The 18,598-nt window shown below is 43.5% G+C and overlaps 1 protein-coding gene across 1 annotated transcript; it reads right to left on the bottom strand.

Moving 5' to 3' along the window:
• Positions 1-387: 387 nt before the first annotated feature.
• Positions 388-15,742, bottom strand: gpnmb (glycoprotein (transmembrane) nmb). Its single transcript, XM_079522090.1, has 13 exons — positions 15,543-15,742; positions 13,818-14,705; positions 13,108-13,269; positions 10,511-10,693; positions 9,450-9,611; positions 8,549-8,646; positions 7,627-7,852; positions 6,445-6,504; positions 5,332-5,544; positions 4,739-4,847; positions 3,449-3,672; positions 1,170-1,266; positions 388-715 (listed from the first exon to the last, which is right to left on the bottom strand). The coding sequence occupies exons 1-13, from the start codon at positions 15,619-15,621 to the stop codon at positions 559-561; spliced, it is 2,658 nt and encodes an 885-aa protein (XP_079378216.1). The 5' UTR covers positions 15,622-15,742; the 3' UTR covers positions 388-558.
• Between the last annotated feature and the right edge of the window lie 2,856 nt (positions 15,743-18,598).

Here is an 18,598-nt window from a genome sequence, read left to right as displayed (position 1 = left end):
TTGTGTTGAGCAATGCGCTACTAATTTAGACTCAAGTAATTAAAGCAGGTCATGTTTGCATGTTGTGGAATTGTAAACAGCTGAAACCAATATTATATCAGTGTTCTGACATTAACCTGAGGGCCACATTAAGTGAAGGTGGGGGCCGCATGTGGCCCCCGGGCCGCCAGTTGCCCACCCCTGATGTAGGGGTTATGGCTGCAAGCCACAGTCCAAAGAGGGAACAATCTGTTATAGTTATAGACTCATTGCATTCCCAATGCAACCACTTCACCTAAAAGTATAAGACTTGACAGCTTCTTTCACCCACTTGCTAATTACACACTACCCATGCATCAATCACTTGCTCTATCATACACTGTGCCAACAACATTAATCGGCAGTAAAGTAATTAGTAGTATTTAATATTTCTCGACAAGACATTAAAATGTGGTTCATGCCATTTTGTGATTCGTAAACCTTTGATTATTTGCATAGTTGTCACTTAATTTCTCGACATGGCCCCAGCTATTATATTTCAGCCATGCCAAGGGAGTGAAGCAGTGGCGTCACGTGAGCCTACAGAGGCCGCGAGGAGCGGTTCAGGAGGTGACGACTCTCCTCGCTGGTCGGGAAGAGTGTCTCTCTCAGCCGTCCCATGCGTCCTCCGCCCCCGACATGGACGGCAGCGTCCTCCACCAATGATCTGCGCACGGGCCGATAGACTTTGTAGCGCCTGGGGAAAGAAAGAGAGAGGTGTCAGGGGATGCGTAGAGAGAAGGCCGGGGTGTGAGTGGAGAGAGGGTTGTGCAATGCAAAATGAATAACATGGCGGGAAAGGAGAATAAATCAGACATGGGATGGAAGATGAAAGTGAGGAATGATATAAGAGAATGAGATGAGTGATCCGAATTTGCCTGGGATACCCTGAACATTTCTCTAAGAAATGCACCTTGTTTGTGGCATGTAGCCTACTGCCATACAGTATGTGTGCGGCTGCCACTCCCTTTTACTGTGTTCTTAAGGGACCCTCAGGGTTCCTTGAGGGGGGTATTAATGGACCCTTACTAGACCTGTAACTCTGAGAGTATACAAATCGCCCCTCTGGTTATGGGTCGCGTGCGTGCGTGGGTGCGTGCGTGCGTGCGTGCGTGCGTGCGTGCGTGCGTGCGTGCGTGAAGACTACTCACTTGTAGACCAGGAAGGCAATGAAGGCAAAGACTGCTGCCAGGATAACGGTGGAGGTGAGAACCACCTCAGGAGTATGAACAGAAGACTTGGAAGCTGCTGAGAGACGGAGAAACGGGGAAAGCATCAATCCTGTTCTCTATCTAAGGTTATTGGCTGTTCACAACTTGTATTGACAGTTTCAATTTGTATCACAACTTGCATTTACAGTTTCAATGTGTAGTACAAAAACTCTGTAGTCATGGTATGAATGAACAAGTATAGATATCACCTGCACGTTGAATGTAAATATATACTTTCATATATCACAATCCGATCTTTTGCACATTGATAATTCGTCTGGATTCAGGGGGAGTAATGCCTTTAGGGCACAAACATAACACGTTTGTATAAAATATTGTTTTTAGATAAAGTATGCAAATTAGGTACATCTACGTACTAATCTATGCACTCTTTATATGAACATCATACATGTAGATTGAGGCCACTGTATGCCCAAGTTGCGGCCTCTCCTACTGGCCAGAAATTGCCAGTTCAGCCCAACAGCTTCAGCGAGAGCAGCCTACGGCAGCAACAATTCAGCATTAGGAATTTTACTGCGGACCCCCGAGTTCTACGGGAACCTAACCTAACCTAACCACCAGCAACTCCAGTCCCAGAGTTGGATCGAAGCTGGACAGCGCCGGGAGTGATCTTCATTGGGGCCTTTGGATAAAAAAGTACTGCTCACATTGGCCAGTCTCACTGTTCTCCATGGATTGCTATCGCTTTTTCAACGGAGGGTCTGAGGGTCATATAACGTTTGGGTCTTTTTCCATGGCGAGCAGGATCATTTGAAGAGGTCTAACTTATAACCATACATCTGGAAAATGTCTGAAGCAAGATAATAGATTATCCCACACCGGAGGACAATGGCTGGCGGCAGACAGACAATTGTCTTGTCCCAGTGTGGCTCTCCTGTTCAGTTTCCACGAAGCCTGTGCAGAAAACCTCCCAGGAAATCAAAGTGCAGAGAGGGAGCTGATGAATCGAGGTCGGAAAGTGAAAGAAGGAAACGTCTTCTACCTCAAAGAGGCAGAAAAAGGAAGATGCTGTATTCTCTAATGAAAATCACTGCAGTGATTTTCTACTCAGTAGACAGAGTTGGAAACTTAATTTGTCTATAAAATGACATATGACATAATGACATATAATGCTATTGAATTACCTTATTTTTACCTAACTAAATTCAAGCACTAGTGTATTTTATCATATGAATGCACATGTACATTATGCCTGCCTGGCTGTACCTTATGTAATTTATTGCATACACAGACACTTCTAAAGAGGTTAAATATAGCAGTACACGCAAAGGTTTTTTTTACATCTGTTTTATGGAAGGTAGACTGTTACTGCGGGCGAGTTCCTGCAGCATCGCAGGCGTGCATTAAAGGGACACTTCACCCTTTTTACAAAAAAATATATGTCAATGACGTTTAGAAGATTTAGAACACTTTCCTGGGGTTTTTATGTGGTTTTAGATCTTTTAGATTTTAGCCGTGCCCATGATGTCACAGACACTGGGCTCACTTCGCAGTTCCCAACAAGTGAATCTTGTTTGTGTCCGAGCATAGGCATGGCTGAGGCATGGTAACGCCCCGCCTGCCTGTGATTGGTCTACTGACACTGCCCGTCTTGACTGTCCTCCGAGACGCGAGGTTACTCCGTGGTGAGATTGAGAAATAAATGTTCGTCGACTACCTTTTATCACTGACGAAAACTATACTAAATGAAAACTAAGTATGATGACTAAAACTAAGACTAAAGTTTCGTCAACAAATACAAAATAGAAATGTTAGGAAGGGACAAGAGATCCAGTATAAGTCATTTTACACTTGTGTGGGCTATTTTCAGCAAGTGTAAAATCAGTCATGACGGCATCAAGGCCCGCCAAAATACATTTTAGTCGGCTAAATCAACTGTAGATTTAGTCGACTAAAAGCGTATGACATTTAGTCGACTAACACTAAAACATTACAGGTGACTAAAACTAAATTAAAACTATTCAAGAGACTATGGGCTCCATCTTGCACCACCCCTTATCCCTAAACTTATTTGCCATTTTTTACTATTTTAAAACATTTAAAAATAGTTCAACTAGCCAATCTACATCGACACGTTGTTAGCTTGTAGAACTGCTATTTGTACTATTTAAAAATGTTTTAAAATGCGGGTGTGTGTGTGTGCGTGCGTGTCATGTGTGCGCATGAGTGTACTGTATGAGTGAGCGCGTGGGACTGACCAGGCGTGTCGTCCTGCGTCTTGCTGATGGTGACGGTGGTGGTGGCCAGAGCCATGCTGCCAGGGTCCACCAGGGTGATGTTGACGCAGTAGGTGCCCGGCTCCTGGAACGTCCTCTGCAGACGCACCTCGCAGCTGGGCGACGGCGGGACGTCGTTGCACACCACGCTGCGAACGGTCCGGCAGGTGGCGTCCGACACGATGGTGCACACGGAGGTGGGGTTCCTGGAGGCAGAGAATCCACCTTTATTTAACCAGTAAATACAAGTGGGAACTGGCCAAAAGGCAGAAATAAAATTACACTTCAATACTACATCGTAAATGTCACATTTTGAAACGGCAAATAAAACATCCATAATACACCTCAAAGTACATGAAATAAATACACAATATACAAAATCTAAACCGAAATTATAATTGAACAAAGGCCTAGTATATCCAAACATGTGCAAATGTTGGACTGTACATCTAAGATGATCCTTTTGAAACGTCTCAAGGGAACTTTCAAAGCCATTTTTTTAGGATATAGAGCAGTGGTTTGGACGTCATCTTCAAAATGAAGCCTTTCCTGAAGGTAGATTTTGGTAGACTTTTAGTATGTTATTTAGCGTGGCCAATACTACCAGAATTAAGTGAAAAATCATTTGTAGAGATATACAGTATAGCGGTGCAGGCTTCCATTTTGAACACCATCTTGAAAATGAAGCCTTCCGGAAGGTGTATTTTCCTAAATTTGTAGTATGTTCTTAAGCATGTCCAGAGGTACTAGAATAAGTTGAAAAGTACTTTGCAAATGTTTTCCCATTTGATATATGGCCATTTTAAACTCCGTCTGGGACACAATCTTGAAAATGACGGCTTTCTGGGGAGTAGATTTTGGTAGACTTTTAGTATGGTATTTAGCATGCCCAATACTAGCAGAATCCATTGAAAAACCTTTTGTATCAATTTTTTGGGGGTTAAACCTTATATTGATTCACCTACTTACTTATATTGGAAAATAGCTCATCTACAAGCTGTTTTGCAGATCTGCTCTTTTCGCAACATTTTGAAAAAATCTTTTGGGTTATTTATAGAAGGTTTGTTGTAATCCTCTGCATTTTCAGATGGGGGTGTGTGGCCAAATACAATCAATCTGGAGGTCCCTTGACATGTTCTACTGCCTACTGGCTTAACTTTCCTGAGTAAAAGCATTAATAAGCACACTAGACCGGTACGTAGGTAGGTACATAGGTTGGGGAATTACTTAATTAAAGACACAGTTTACTGATCCAAGCTCAGCCTCGCTCACCTGCCCAGGCATTTGACCACGAAGCTGATGTCAGTATTGGTGACTTTGGCAGCAGAAACGTCCAATATCCTGTTTGTTGGCTGGCTGAAGAATAAGCTGTGCTTGGGCTCTGTGGAGGGCACAGTTACAGCATGCAACGTTGTCTTTTTAATAACTTTTAATTATATTACACAAGATCTTGTTATATTTCATGCCTTTCATCTGCCAATGGAAAGGCAGATCTACAAGTTGTACCTGTATATCGTCACTGTTGGGGCAGAAACCTTGTATCTCCATATTACATTAAAGGGATTGTGACATAAAAGAATAGTTTTTGTAATTTTTCTTTTTTTTCTGAGCTCAATTGCACCTAAAAAAACCCTGAACTTTTAACATTCATGTGCTATTTTTGCTGCTTTTGACATTTTTGGTCTAGTTAGGTCTGTGTGGGTTTTATAAACATTACCAAATGAAAGGTATTAACAAGCTCCTGCATGTGACTAAATAATGGAACCTTTTTTTCTCTTCCTTTTCCCTGAAAACAAGGTTACTGCCACACAGCGTTTCCTCCATTCTGAAACCCTCCACCTCCCCCAGCCGCCACAACAACCTACCAACAATGGTGATGTTGCCCGAAAAGTAACCATAGAGGTAGTGGAAACACTCCATTTCTCCCTCAGCTGCTACCAGGCTCCGGCGGCTTCGGAGCAGGGCGGCGAGGGCTGTGGGGCGGGGCCCCGGAGTCACGTCGGCCACCGTGTCAGGGAGAGGCTCGGTCCCCGTCGACGTGGGAACGGTGGAGGGGCCGGGCTTGGTGGTGGTAGGGGCTGGGAGGAGGAGGAAGAAAGGAAGGAAGGAAGGAGTCACAGGTTTATGGCGTCAGAAGCCAGGGTGAACATGGTGTGTTCCTTTTACATTTAGACCTTTCGTCGATTCTACGAATGCCTTCTAAATCCTGACAGTTTTCTGAAGAACCCATGTTTCTATGTCAGTGGTTCTTCAAACATTTTCATGTCAATGACCCCCAAAAATATATGTAATTGGCCAACGACCCCCATCTGAAAATATGTTGTTCCAAGGACCTTCCAGAAGCGAAGGTATTAGTTAAAAACATTCACTGTGAAAGAAAGTATATGTTTAAAGATTTGCGCCACATTTTAACAAAAAAAATGGCAGATCTACAAGCTTGTAGCTTGTAGATCTGCTATTTTTCAATAGCTAAAGTATAACATAATGCTTAAAACAAAAAGGTTTTGTTAAAAGGTTCTATAAAAGCTCTATACTTTAGTGTTTGTTGCAGTAACAACTCTCCAACTCTTTACTAAACAGAACCAATTTCATCTTATCAGGAAAGAGAACTCATTTATTAGCTTCAATCAATTTCTTTATTTCACCTCTTCCAATTTTACGTATTTTTTATTTATTTATCGGTATAACCTGTATGAGGTCTCTCTCTCTCTCTCTCTCTCGCTCTCTCTCTCTCTCTCTCTCTCTCTCTCTCTCTCTCTCTCTCTGATTGAATTGAATTGGAATCATAAGTCTTCCCAACCTGAAAATGACTTTTACTCAAGAGCTGCGGAGATGGGGAGACGGCTGTTACTGAACAAACACTCTATCAATGATTTATATTTAACACTTGAACACTTTTAACAAAATCACGCACGCACGTGTACACACACACACACACACACACACACACACACACACACTGTAGTAATCTTCCTCACCCCGAGTGGTTTCCATTTTACCAGTGATAGCGTGGGTACCAGGCGGAGGTGTGGGGGCAGCTGGAGAGAAAGATCAATAAAACACTTGAAATTAAGAATACAATACAGTATAGTGGACAGTTACGAGGTGCATTTACTTGTACTTTAATCCTGTACAGTACACTAGAAAATGTGCCATGTAAGTTGTACTTTTGAATAGGCTACTTAAGCATTTAATCAAGCATGTGCGCATTTAAATTCTTCAGTATTTTTTAAAGCAAGTATAAGCACAGATTTGATCGAGCAACTTACACTTGTTGAGTAATATTTGAACGGAAGTATCTATACTTTGACTACTGGGGTTTGAGTACTTTGTCCACCACTGTGTACACGCATATTGTGTCCATAGGAGACCATTTCCAAACTCGGCTCGTGATTGGTTGTCAGTGGCGTAGGGAGCTCTCTGCTATGTTAACTTTGCCCGCACGCAAGTGGTTTAATTCCCCCTAACACTAAATCTAACCCTAACCCTAACCTCAGTCTTAACCAGACAGTTATTCCCCCTAACCTCATATCAGTTTTAACCAGCCATGTATCAGTTTTAACCAGCCACGTAATCGTTTTTGGTCGAAAACATAGTCTGTGGTTGTTGGAAAATCAGACCCGTCTGAACTGAGTGGTGCCGTACAGCAGGGGTTCCCAACCTTTCTTTTGTCACAGACCGGCACACCGTTCATAAAATGTTCATGGACCGGCACAGGGGGGCAACGTTCTCACAGAAGACAGTTCCCATAGGCGTTTCCAAAAGTATTTATTTAAAGAACTGTAAGCCTCGGACAAAGTCAACAGCCGAGTTGACAAATACATAACAACTTTTTTGTGCTGAACAAATAATTAGAAAAAAGAAGAAACGGTGTGTACCATGCCCTTTTTTTCTTCTTTCTAATTATTTGTTCGGCCCCCAAAAATGTGCTTATTGTCATGATTTGTCAACTCGGCTGTTGGCTTTGTCCGAGGCTTAAATGTCTTTAAATAAATACTTTTCGAAACGCCTACGGGAAAAATGAATGGGGAATTATTTCCTGGTGCCCTTGTCGTTCAGAAAGGGGGCGAGACTGCAGCGCTCTATACGCGAGGCTAACTTTTCCCACCACTGCCTACATCAACAACAGACACAACATAAGCCCCAGCAGCCAACCGTACCTGTGGGAGGCTGGGGCGGCGCGGGCCGTGGCGTCGGTGGGGCAGCGGGGGGCGGGCACTGGACGCGGAAGGCCGCCTCCACGGTCAGCTTGACGTTGACCGTGCCCAGTGTGCTGTAGGCGTGCGTGGCCACGCGGCTGTGTGTCACCAGCTGATTGCCGTCCCGGAAGTCCCAGATGTAATTGACGCAGGCGGCCGTCCTCAGGTAGTCGCTGGGGTCGTGCACCTGCATGCACGGCACGCACCACGCAGTGTTGATTTTGACGGCAACATTTTTTATTTTAGTTTTTTTAGTCAGTCTTTTGAATAGTTTTCATTTGGTTTTAGTCACATTTTAGTCACCATGGAATGTTTTAGTGTTAGTTTAGGTTTAGTCGACCAAATGTAAGATTTTAGTCGACGAACGATTTAGTCGCCTAAAATATATTTTGCCGTTGTAATGCCTGATTTTACACTTGCTGAAAATAGCAGATCTACAAGCTCACAACGCGTCGCAGATCGGCTATTTTCAGTGTAAAATGACTTATACTGGATCTCCACTAGTGCCTTCCTAAAGGCTCATTCATAGTCTGGATTTTCGGTGATGAGGGGACCACCGGAGCTGAAATAATGTTGAGCGGTGGTGAGTGAAAACAGAGAGAAGGGCTGGGGCAGTGGCGGTGGTTTGCTCTTCACCGCGGCTCGTGACGTCATGTTGTAGTTCGGTGGTCACCTCACCACTGAAAATCCAGACTATGAATGAGCCTTTACATTCTAGTGTAGTTTTTATTCGTTGACGAAATTGTCAATATATTTAGTCTTAGTTTTAGTCACCATAGCTTACTTTTCATTTTAGTTTCCATTTAGTTTTCCTCAGTGAAATAAGGTGTAGTCAAAGGAATATTTTTCGTCGTGGTATTAGTCGACGAAATCAACTACTGACCTGCACGTTGAAGACCACCTCCTCGCCGCGCATGTACACGCTCTCCGAGAGGTTCGCCGCAGCCTTCTGGGAGACGTTGACGACGAACGGGATCTTGTCTTGAGTGACGGACGGGCGGGCGGTCGGAGAGATGGAGTATTAGTAGAGTCATTTATTTACTTACATTTGTTTATGTGCATTGACTACCAGTGGTGTCAAGTAACACCAAGTAAGTTTATAGTGTTTATACTTTACGTGAGTTACGTGATTTCCAATTTCCAATACTTTTACTTCTACTCCACTACATTTCAGAGGCAAATATTGTACTTTTACTCCACTACAATTAGTTGAAGACTTTAGTTTAGCAACAATACCATGATATTTTTTTTGTTCCATTATTATTAAAATCTTAGTGTTTCGTCAATTCTTTGGGGGCCCATTTGCAGTATCCACCAGTGGATCCCCCCCCCGGCCCACAGGTTGAGAATCACTGCTCTGCCTGGCTGTGTGTGTGTCAGTCCATCCATCATTTGGAATCGGTGCGTCATGTGCAGCCAGGAGATTGACTGTATAAGGCCTATTCTAAAGGCCTATACCTATAGGTGATAAGGTGGTTTAGTAAAAACAGAGAGGTACCGTGTGTTGGGGTGAGCGCTGAGCCGCTTACCATCGCGGCGTGGCGTCATGTTGTAGGTTTCGGGGGTCACCATTATCAACCAAAAACTGGAGTATGACTAGGCGGCCCCTAACAGTGTAATCGTGTGTGTGTGTGTGTGTGTGTGTGTGTGTGTGTGTGTGTGTGTGTGTGTGTGTGTGTGTGTGTGTGTGTGTGTGTGTGTGTGTGTGTGTGTGTGTGTGTGTGTGTGTGTGTGTGTGTGTGTGTGTGTGTGTGTGTGTGTGTGTGTGTGGGGGCTTTCTCCACCTGTGACAAAGAAGATGCCGCTGTCGGTGGAGAGGGGGGCGTACTTTCGGCGCTCCTTTTTCCTGTAGACCATGACCTCCATGATCTCTGACCCCAGGGGCATGACGCTGGTGTTGAGGGTGATGCTGGAGGACGAGCCGTCGCACGTCTCATAGTACTGACCTGGGAGGAGGAGACAGGGTTGAGAGTCTATGTGGATCCCAAGCATGGAGTTCTATAGAATACTAGAGAGCGGACCGGGAGCGACAGCCCCCATGTTGCACGGTAAGACTATGGTCATTAGTAGTATTGCCATCACCTGGGTGGGTCAGGCGTGTAACTTTCCCGACGTTAAGCCGTGTATATGTTCAACAACACAGCCATGCAAAATAAGTAAATAATGTTCGAGCGAAGGGCGAAGGGCTAATTAAATGGTGTTTATAATATATGGTGTGGCAACTCATAACATAAAACAGTCTTACTGCTCAGGCAACAGTATAGTTACAAGATAGTGTATGATTATTTCCAGCAGTGGCTAGAGTGTGTAGAGTAGACTGTAGAGTCCTGAGTGTTGAAATGAAACCAAATGCACCCGTTGTGTATGCCAGTGAACGGCTACGGTTTGTAACATGTTGGTGTGCAGGTCTGTGCACGTGTGCAGGTCTGTGCACGTGTGCAGGTCTGTGCACGTGTGCATCTGCTGGACTATCTCTGCTGTCTGGAAGAAAGCACCTAACTCCAAAATGTTCATTTTTCAGGAAATGAAAAAACATCCAGCTCAAGGAGGTTAGGTTAGGAGACAAAAGTGAGGATGCGGAATGAGGTGTTCAATAGCATTGATTTATGAAGAAAACAAATAGACAAACGGGTGGAGTTTGGCAGATAGTTTGAGGGTCCAATGGAGTTGATGGAGCACTTGATGATACTTTCCATTGGTTCAATATTTTTTTAACCAACACACAGACATAAAGGGTGTTCATGTATGAAAGCCTACGTGTTCTCTCTTACCCAGGGTGTGCCATACATACATAGACAGTGCTCTCTTACCCAGGGTGTGCCATACATAGACGGTGCTCTCTTACCCATGGTGTGCCATACATAGACGTAACCCTTGCGTCGCCAGTCGTTGCTCTGAGGGAAGGGCTTCCCGTCGGGGAACACGTTGCATCTCTTCAGGTCTTTGCATGGTCCAAAACCGTAGTCGTCCAGCCAGGACGGGTCCGCGGTGTCGTTGAACACATAGCCAGAGTGTACCTGTCCATTGGCTGCATGGTCAGAACGAAATGTTAAAGTAACAAGATGGTTACCCGAAATGACAAACAAGATAAAAGATGAACAGAATGCATGTCAAACCTTTTTCCTTTTCCTTTTAGGGGACAGGAGCGGTTGGTAAGTAATTCTGGGGCCCTTAACAATGTCTGATGCAGACAGACAGACAGACCTACAGAATAGGCCTGCTAATACAGAACAACCCCCCCTGCTTTAATGTACCTTCTTGAAAGGTGGGGATTTGGTAGTTTGTCTACACTGTATAATCAAGATCAAAAGATAAGCTCAAGGTGCACTCTGGAATGTTGTGGCGTGCTTTGAGGTCAAGTGCTTGCAGAGTAAATCCTAACACAAACACACACATACAAATCCATTTTTACACTCTTAAGGCCCTTTCAGATCAGACGGGAAGCGAGTGACGCAGGCGTTCGCTTGGATCAGCGACAGGTATGCCCATGGGGGGGGGGGGGGGGGGGGGGGGCTCACCACGATCCAGGTCGAGTCACCCGGCGGGTGCGTGCACAACTGATTTTTCACGAGACCGCGCCCGTGAAAATACGCTTGCATAATTATCTGCGCGTCCAAAGTAAACGAATAAAGGTGTGGTGCGTGACGTGGTGTAAATGGGAAATGGTGCATTTAAAGCCAAAGCACTTTCACCAACACATACATTCACATATTGATGGCAGAGGAAACCATCCAAGGCACCAACCTGCTCGTCAGGAGCAATTTAGGAGTTATATGAAGTGTCTTGCTCAAGGACACTTTACCACTAACCCAGGGGGGTGTTGGGGTTAGAACCGGCAACCTTCCAATTCCCAAGGGGCCGATCTACCTCCCGAGCCACTCGCGTGTGTGATGTGGTGGGGCATTGTGAGGTGTTTCGTTGCATTTGGCATGCGGCATCGTGTGGCATTGCAAGATGTTGCGTGGCATGGCGTGGTGTGGTATGCCATTTAATGTTGTGTTGTGAGGAGCTGCATTTCATCATGTGCATGATGTTTCAACCCATTTCACATCAAGGCCCATTATTTATTCGGCATTTGAGCCACGGGCCACCATTTGATGAGATGTTTAGCCTCTCAGACCGAGAACTTTGAATATTTTTTATATTGTTGGATAAGATTTTGTCCACAATTCCATGCTGTATTGATGTTGGTACCATAGGAGAGATAAAAGGCAAAAGTTGATCAAAGTAAGAATTATTCTACATTCCCTAATTGTGTAGACTTCTTGTGAATTAAGATGTTTAATAACGCCCTTGAGAGTTAAAGTTCTAATAAGGGTCCATTTGGTTACCAACTCTCCATCCTTTAGCTGTGGACCACCTGGAAGTTGAACCCCCTCAAGGTGGTCTGGTGATAACCAGTGGTCCACTGGTTGAAAACCACTGATGTAGTGTGATGCGTTGTGGGGCAGTGTGGCATGATGTGGTGCAGTGTGGCACGGTGCGTTGTGGAATGGTGTGGCGTGGCGTGGCGTGGCGTGGCGCTGCTTGGCACGGCACATGCACCACAGCTTTTGGGAAGCACCTGAGGCATACTGTACATGGGCAACTGGCGGCCCGGGGGCCACATGCGGCCCCCACCTTCACTTAATGCGGCCCTCAGGTTAATATTATTGATTTAAGCTGTTACAATTCCAAACATGCAAACATGACCCGCTTTTGTATGTCCAATGTGTTCGGATTTAGTTCATAAAAACTAAATTAATTTGAAATTAAATAAAACGTTTATTTTTCAGGATTCCAATAAAATAAATTGCCAATTTTTTCAATTCAAATATAGCATATTACCTTATTGTATTTTGTAAATGCTGTGTTTCAATATGTATACCTAACTTCTGGGACTTTTATATGTGACAAGAAAAAAACTGAGATATTTTGCCATAATTCCTATATATGTATTTAAGGACTTTGATTTCTATGATTTAATGGCTGTCTGAACTGCTGAATATTTGCACTTTTGGTACAAGTTGGCTGTGTGTTCATGTGTCTGCACGGGACAGAGGAAGGTGTCTCACCTATAGGGATTAGGGAGACTATATAATGTGACACTTCCCGTGTCTCCAGCAGACAACGCTGATGAAGGCTTGAACGCCGAAACGCGTTCGTTGCTGCTGCTCTGCAGCATGAGCATACCATGTCAACAATTAAATAAATTAAGAATTCTGTGAGTGCTGGTTTTCTCTTTTAGAGAAATTTCTGTTTAAATTCAAATATAGCAACAAATAGCTGATCTACAAGCTAGTTTGTAGATCGGCTGTTTTTGCTGCGACAGTAATATGCAACGTGGCCCTCTGGAGTTAGTGTGTAAATATAGTGGCCCTCTCCATGGTCAAAGTTGCCCACCACTGTGTTAGTGTGTAAATATAGTGGCCGTCTCCATGGTCAAAGTTGCCCACCCCTGACCTGAGGCCTCCAGCTCCGTACCGTCGTGACAGTGCTGGTCCCACACCAGGTCCCCGTTGGCGTCCTCCTTCGTACACGGAGGATACTCGATCTTGGCGGTGAAGGAGATACTCGAGCCGTTGATCGCTGGGCTGTCACTCGTGAGACGAATTGTAGGTTTACCTGAGAGAAAAGAATATATAGGTACAACATCAAAATTATTGTAATTGTATTTGTATTACATTATATAATAATAATAATAATGACATAATTATGAGTTACAATTTAAATGTAGGTATTCTTCTATATTGAGTTTTGCCTTCTTTTCTCCTAACCCTTCATTATTTGCTTTGCACCGCTGATTGTATTGACAATAAGCCATATAAATGAATAGCTACACCGTAAATGAATTAAAATCCTATTAATTAAAGGAAAGGAGGGAGGGAGGGAGATTTAAGCCCAAACCACACCAAAGGGTGGAGACGGGACGAGACGGTTTTAGCGTTGGTCCCAGCGGTGTGATATCATGTCCTGTTGCACGTCGACCCAAGTGATTCAACTGGTTCAATTCAATGGCCCGAACCACACCAATGGGTCGACATGCGTCTACTCGCAAGCGTTTGGTTGCAAGGAGTTTCATGGCGACCCATTGGTGTGGTTTGGGCTTAAGTGAACAAGGAAGAGAGACTAATTTCATGATGTATAGTAGGAATGACTATAAGCCATACTACCTTTATGGTGCGTCAGTTCTTTTGGCTTTGGCTTCGGCATAAATGGAAACGGTGGGTAAAGGCCATCGTCCCAGGGATTGCTGTCAGGGAACCACCCTGGGAATGACGGGATGAATGGGATGGGAAAGGGAAACTTCCCCAGCTTGTCAGGGTGCTTCTTGTCAGGTTTTTTAGGGGACCACTTGTCGGGGTGTTCTGGGTCCCACCCTGGGATCGGAGGTAGTGGTGGGATGGGATATGGTGACTTCTCGAGCTTGTCTGGTTTTTTAGGGGACCACTTGTCCGGATGTTCGGGGTCCCACCCTGGGATCGGTGGGAGCGGTGGAATGGGATATGGTGACTTCTCGAGCTTGTCAGGGTGCTTCTTGTCAGGTTTCTTTGGGGTCCACTTGTCTGGGTGTTCGGGGTCCCACCCTGGGATAGGTGGGAGTGGTGGAATGGGATAGGGAGACTTCTCAAGCTTGTCTGGTTTTTTAGGGTCCCACTTGTCCGGATGTTCGGGGTCCCACCCTGGGATTGGTGGGAGTGGTGGGATGGGATATGGTGACTTCTCGAGCTTGTCAGGGTGCTTCTTGTCGGGTTTTTTAGGGGACCACTTGTCTGGGTGTTCGGGGTCCCACCCTGGGATCGGAGGGAGCGGTGGAATGGGATATGGTGACTTCTCGAGCTTGTCAGGGTGCTTCTTGTCGGGTTTTTTAGGGTCCCACTTGTCTGGGTGTTCGGGGTCCCACCCTGGAATCGGTGGGAGCGGTGGGATAGGATATGGTGACTTCCCGACCGGTATCGGGTTCTGGTTAGGGTCCCATCCTGGAAACGGTGGGAGCGGTGGCATGGGATATGGAAACTTCCCGGGCAGCGGGTGCTTGTGAGGGAACATGTCCCTGTATGCTGCAGCAAGAGACAAGGAAATAGAGTTATATTGGGTTAGAAGGTTAGAACACCAGAATTGGATTAGACTTGGCAAGTGATTCTCAAAGGAATCCCACACGCTGCAAGCAGCACCCTTCCAGAGCTAGTCCCCAGCAACATGAAGAAGGAAAAAGAAGAAAAAAAGATATTGAATTTCATTTGGAAGTAAACCGTTTTAGAGAATATATATTTGAAATACAGGATTCATATTGAGATTAAAGTCCACAAAGAAAGGAAACAATAGCACACTGTATAGGTTTATAGAAGCGGTCTAACAAAACCTCACCAAAATAACATTTGCTTCATTCTCGCTATCGAAAATGAATTGAATTTATTGTTTTAAAAGCTATGTTTAAAGCTTATTTTCGATGTTAAATCAACACTTGAACATATCCGTCATCCAGACCCTGCAGTGCACGCGCGCCCTAATGCAGCTCATGGGACTCTGACTGGCAGACAGGGCACGGACACTGCCTGCATAAACTACTATAAGGCAGGCCAATATTAGGAGGAAACGTGAGATAAAGACAAATAGTGCAACCTAATTGTATGAGCCCTAGCTGTGTTCCTAAACGTTGCCATATCCAAACATATTATGACCAAAATAAATAAATAAATAAATATAATAGAATCCTTAATTTTATTTTATAATTTAAACAATGAGACGTTACGCAGCGCATACAGGCCTGCCGCCTATAATGGTAGAGACACATTTCTTTATTCAGGCTTAAACTGAAAGCTAGGCCTAAGAGTAAAATAGGCCTACCGATATCATAATCAAAAATTTAGAACCATAAGAAGTAAAGAAGGACTTACTTTTCTGCGGCTTCTGCCCATCAGCTTGATAAACGAAACATGTGCATGCCAGCACAAGAATATATTGTAAACATCCCATTTCAGTCGTTAAGGATATATATATATATATATTTCTTGACAAAATATCGACAATGCTGGATTTCTTTTCTCTTTAAAGATTCAAAAGAAGTTTCTCTTCGCATCACCAACGTCGGTCGACCCACCAGACGAACTTGTACAATGACATCCCGGTGGACCAAGAACTCCCCTCCCTCACATCCATAATCTAATCGCGTGGCCGCGCGGCGCGCATGAGCATGTGATGTTTAACGAGATGCAACTCATCCCTCATTAGCTTCTATACTAAAGGTACCCACACACACACACACACACACACACACACACAGCGTGATTCACTGTCCTTTCCATGGCGCAGGCCTTATATATCTTTTTACTTAATAGCGCTTTTTGTCTCAAACGCATTGAACAAAGAAATGTCTGAGTTTGGGTTTAATGAGTCTCTATTTTTCGGTGGAAATCATGTGACTTATAGCCTAATTGCGACGTCCTAATAGCTAGGATACAGCCTATATGTCTAAAATCCATGATATCTATGCAAGCTATCTATATTGCATTTAAATCAAACAATAAAATAAACCAACCAACTAATTATAGCTATAAGAGCTCAATGTCAAGGGCAGGGACTTTGAAGCAATATTTCTCAGCATTTTTGTATTGCAGAAACGTTCATCGATATCAAATAATTTTGACCATTCTCTTTTCAATAAACATAGCCGTGTAATTGAATTTATTCAATTCAAAGGGAATTGGCTAGCCAGTGTCATTCACTCAGAAATGTACCTACTCGAATTAAAACCTTGATTTTAATTGATACAGAATAAGTTTCGTTCTGGATAAAGTTATTTAGCCGAAACAATTATAGCCTAGACTTGCAATACATCTTTAGCCTCGCGGTTTGACATTTTATGGTTTTATATGTGCCATCAAATCTAATTGAGAATTATGAACCATGCAGAACAATCCTGCTAATATACTTATTGCCTTAGTTTTAGCCAACAATCTGTCCTGGAATTAAGGGACATTACAAAATTGAGCAGCTGTTGAAACAGGATACCATGCTGACTTTTGTGCAACTTAACACGTGATATGAGGCCGGCTACTGTACATGAGTTTGGACATTTGCAGCACAGCTGCGTAGCCTAATTTGAAATATCAACAACAATGACAATGACTATGCAGAATTCGATCTTGTTCTTCAAAACGAGATATCTCTTTGGACGTCAAGTGAACTGTTGTTTTAAGTAATCCATGTGTAAATCATTTCTGGTCTAACATAACATTGAAGTCCATTCAATCACCTCACAACATCTTCCCAAAAATACCAATATCCACAAAATGACAAGGGGTAAATTAAATCCATTTATTGCTTAGTAATTCCATCCATGACTGATAACAATTGATTGAGACTGAGGAACACAATTAAAACAACACAACTATAAGCACAATACCAACCCTTAAGTTAATAGGAGAATAGGATATCTATAAACACCTTTAAATGCTTCAAATCACTGCATGCTCCTTAAAACGCTTTTATTTTATTTAACGTTTTTATTTTTACTCTTTTCCAAATCAAGGCTACTTGAGATAGCCTATACACAGTAGCCTATAGGCTAAGTGATTTCGTTAAATAGTGCTGCATGTATTATTTATTCATAATTTATTTATTCTTTATTGTTTATATATGGCATCATGTATAGGCATAGACTGGTTTATTTGTGAGAGTTTACGTGCATGGAGCTACACAGCGTTTCCTTATTATGAAAGAATCTCATGATGTGTGTGATTTGATAAAGCCAATTAACCTAACGAGCAACGCAAGTCAAGGCATGCATGCAACTGACTGACTGACTGCCTGCCTGCCTGACTGACTGACTGACTTGACTGACTGACTTGGCTGACTTGACTCTTGACTGACTGACAGCCTGACTGCCTGACTGACTGACTGACTGATACTGACTGACTGACTGACTTGGCTGACTTGACTCTTGACTGACTGAGTGACCACGGCTAGGTCACATGATATCCGTTTACTCGTTTAGTGACACATGCAGTACAGTAGGCTAAACTAAAGTATAAATAATGTGTCTTGTATTAGCGAGACAGAGAAAATGTAAACACTACTAAGCTACGTCCAGTAGAGAGCAGCACCATTCTGCAGTCTCTCTCTCTCTTTCACTTTGTCTCTGTCTGTTCTCTCATGCACTCCCGGGCCGTCCAGTGATGGAAAAAGTACTCACATGTTTTCTTAAAAGTATCAACAGGGCTTATGGCAATGTAGAACTACTCCATTACAAGTAAAAGTATGGTAATCAAAAATTACTTGAGTATCAAAATGTACAAAAGTAGAAAGTACTCGTTATGCAGAATGTCCCATTTCAAGTTTTCAAATATGGGCAGAAGTGGTTAATATATGGTTTGTAATAATAATCCAAATCTACAAAATAACTATTAAAACTAAAGTTTCCAAATAATTGTGGAGTAAAAGTACAATATCTGTCTAGTAAAGTAAAGTAAAGTAAGTATACTAGTCTACAGTGGGTCGTCCACTCACAGTTAACAGCCTTTGTATTGAGTTTGTGCTTGAAATGTACTGTAATTCTGCAAACTGTTAATAAATTCTTCAATCAATCAATCAATCAAAGTCTACTCCCTCCCCTTTGTCTCTAGTCTGTGCACACATTTACAGAAAAAGAGTGTGTGTGTGTGTGTGTGTGTGTGTGTGTGTGTGTGTGTGTGTGCGTGTGCGTGTGCGTGTGCGTGCGTGCGTGCGTGCGTGCGTGCGTGCGTGCGTGCGTGCGTCTGCAATAATTGGCAGTCGCCAGAAGAATCAGAATCAATCTTTATTGTCACATCACATTAAGGTTGGTGAAAAACGTGTTGTGCAAGAGAGAAGAGAATAAAGTGCCATATATGGAGAAGGCGATGCTTCCTGTACCCGTGATCTGTATCCTGAAGCACTTGTTGTACAGCTTTCCAAGTTTGCACTGGTGCATCCA

Source organism: Electrona antarctica (genome assembly GCF_951216825.1).
Source record: "Electrona antarctica genome assembly, chromosome: 15".
NCBI lineage: Eukaryota > Metazoa > Chordata > Actinopteri > Myctophiformes > Myctophidae > Electrona > Electrona antarctica.
The sequence above is the reverse complement of the archived record's forward strand: the minus strand, read 5'-3'. Positions and strand labels throughout refer to the sequence as shown.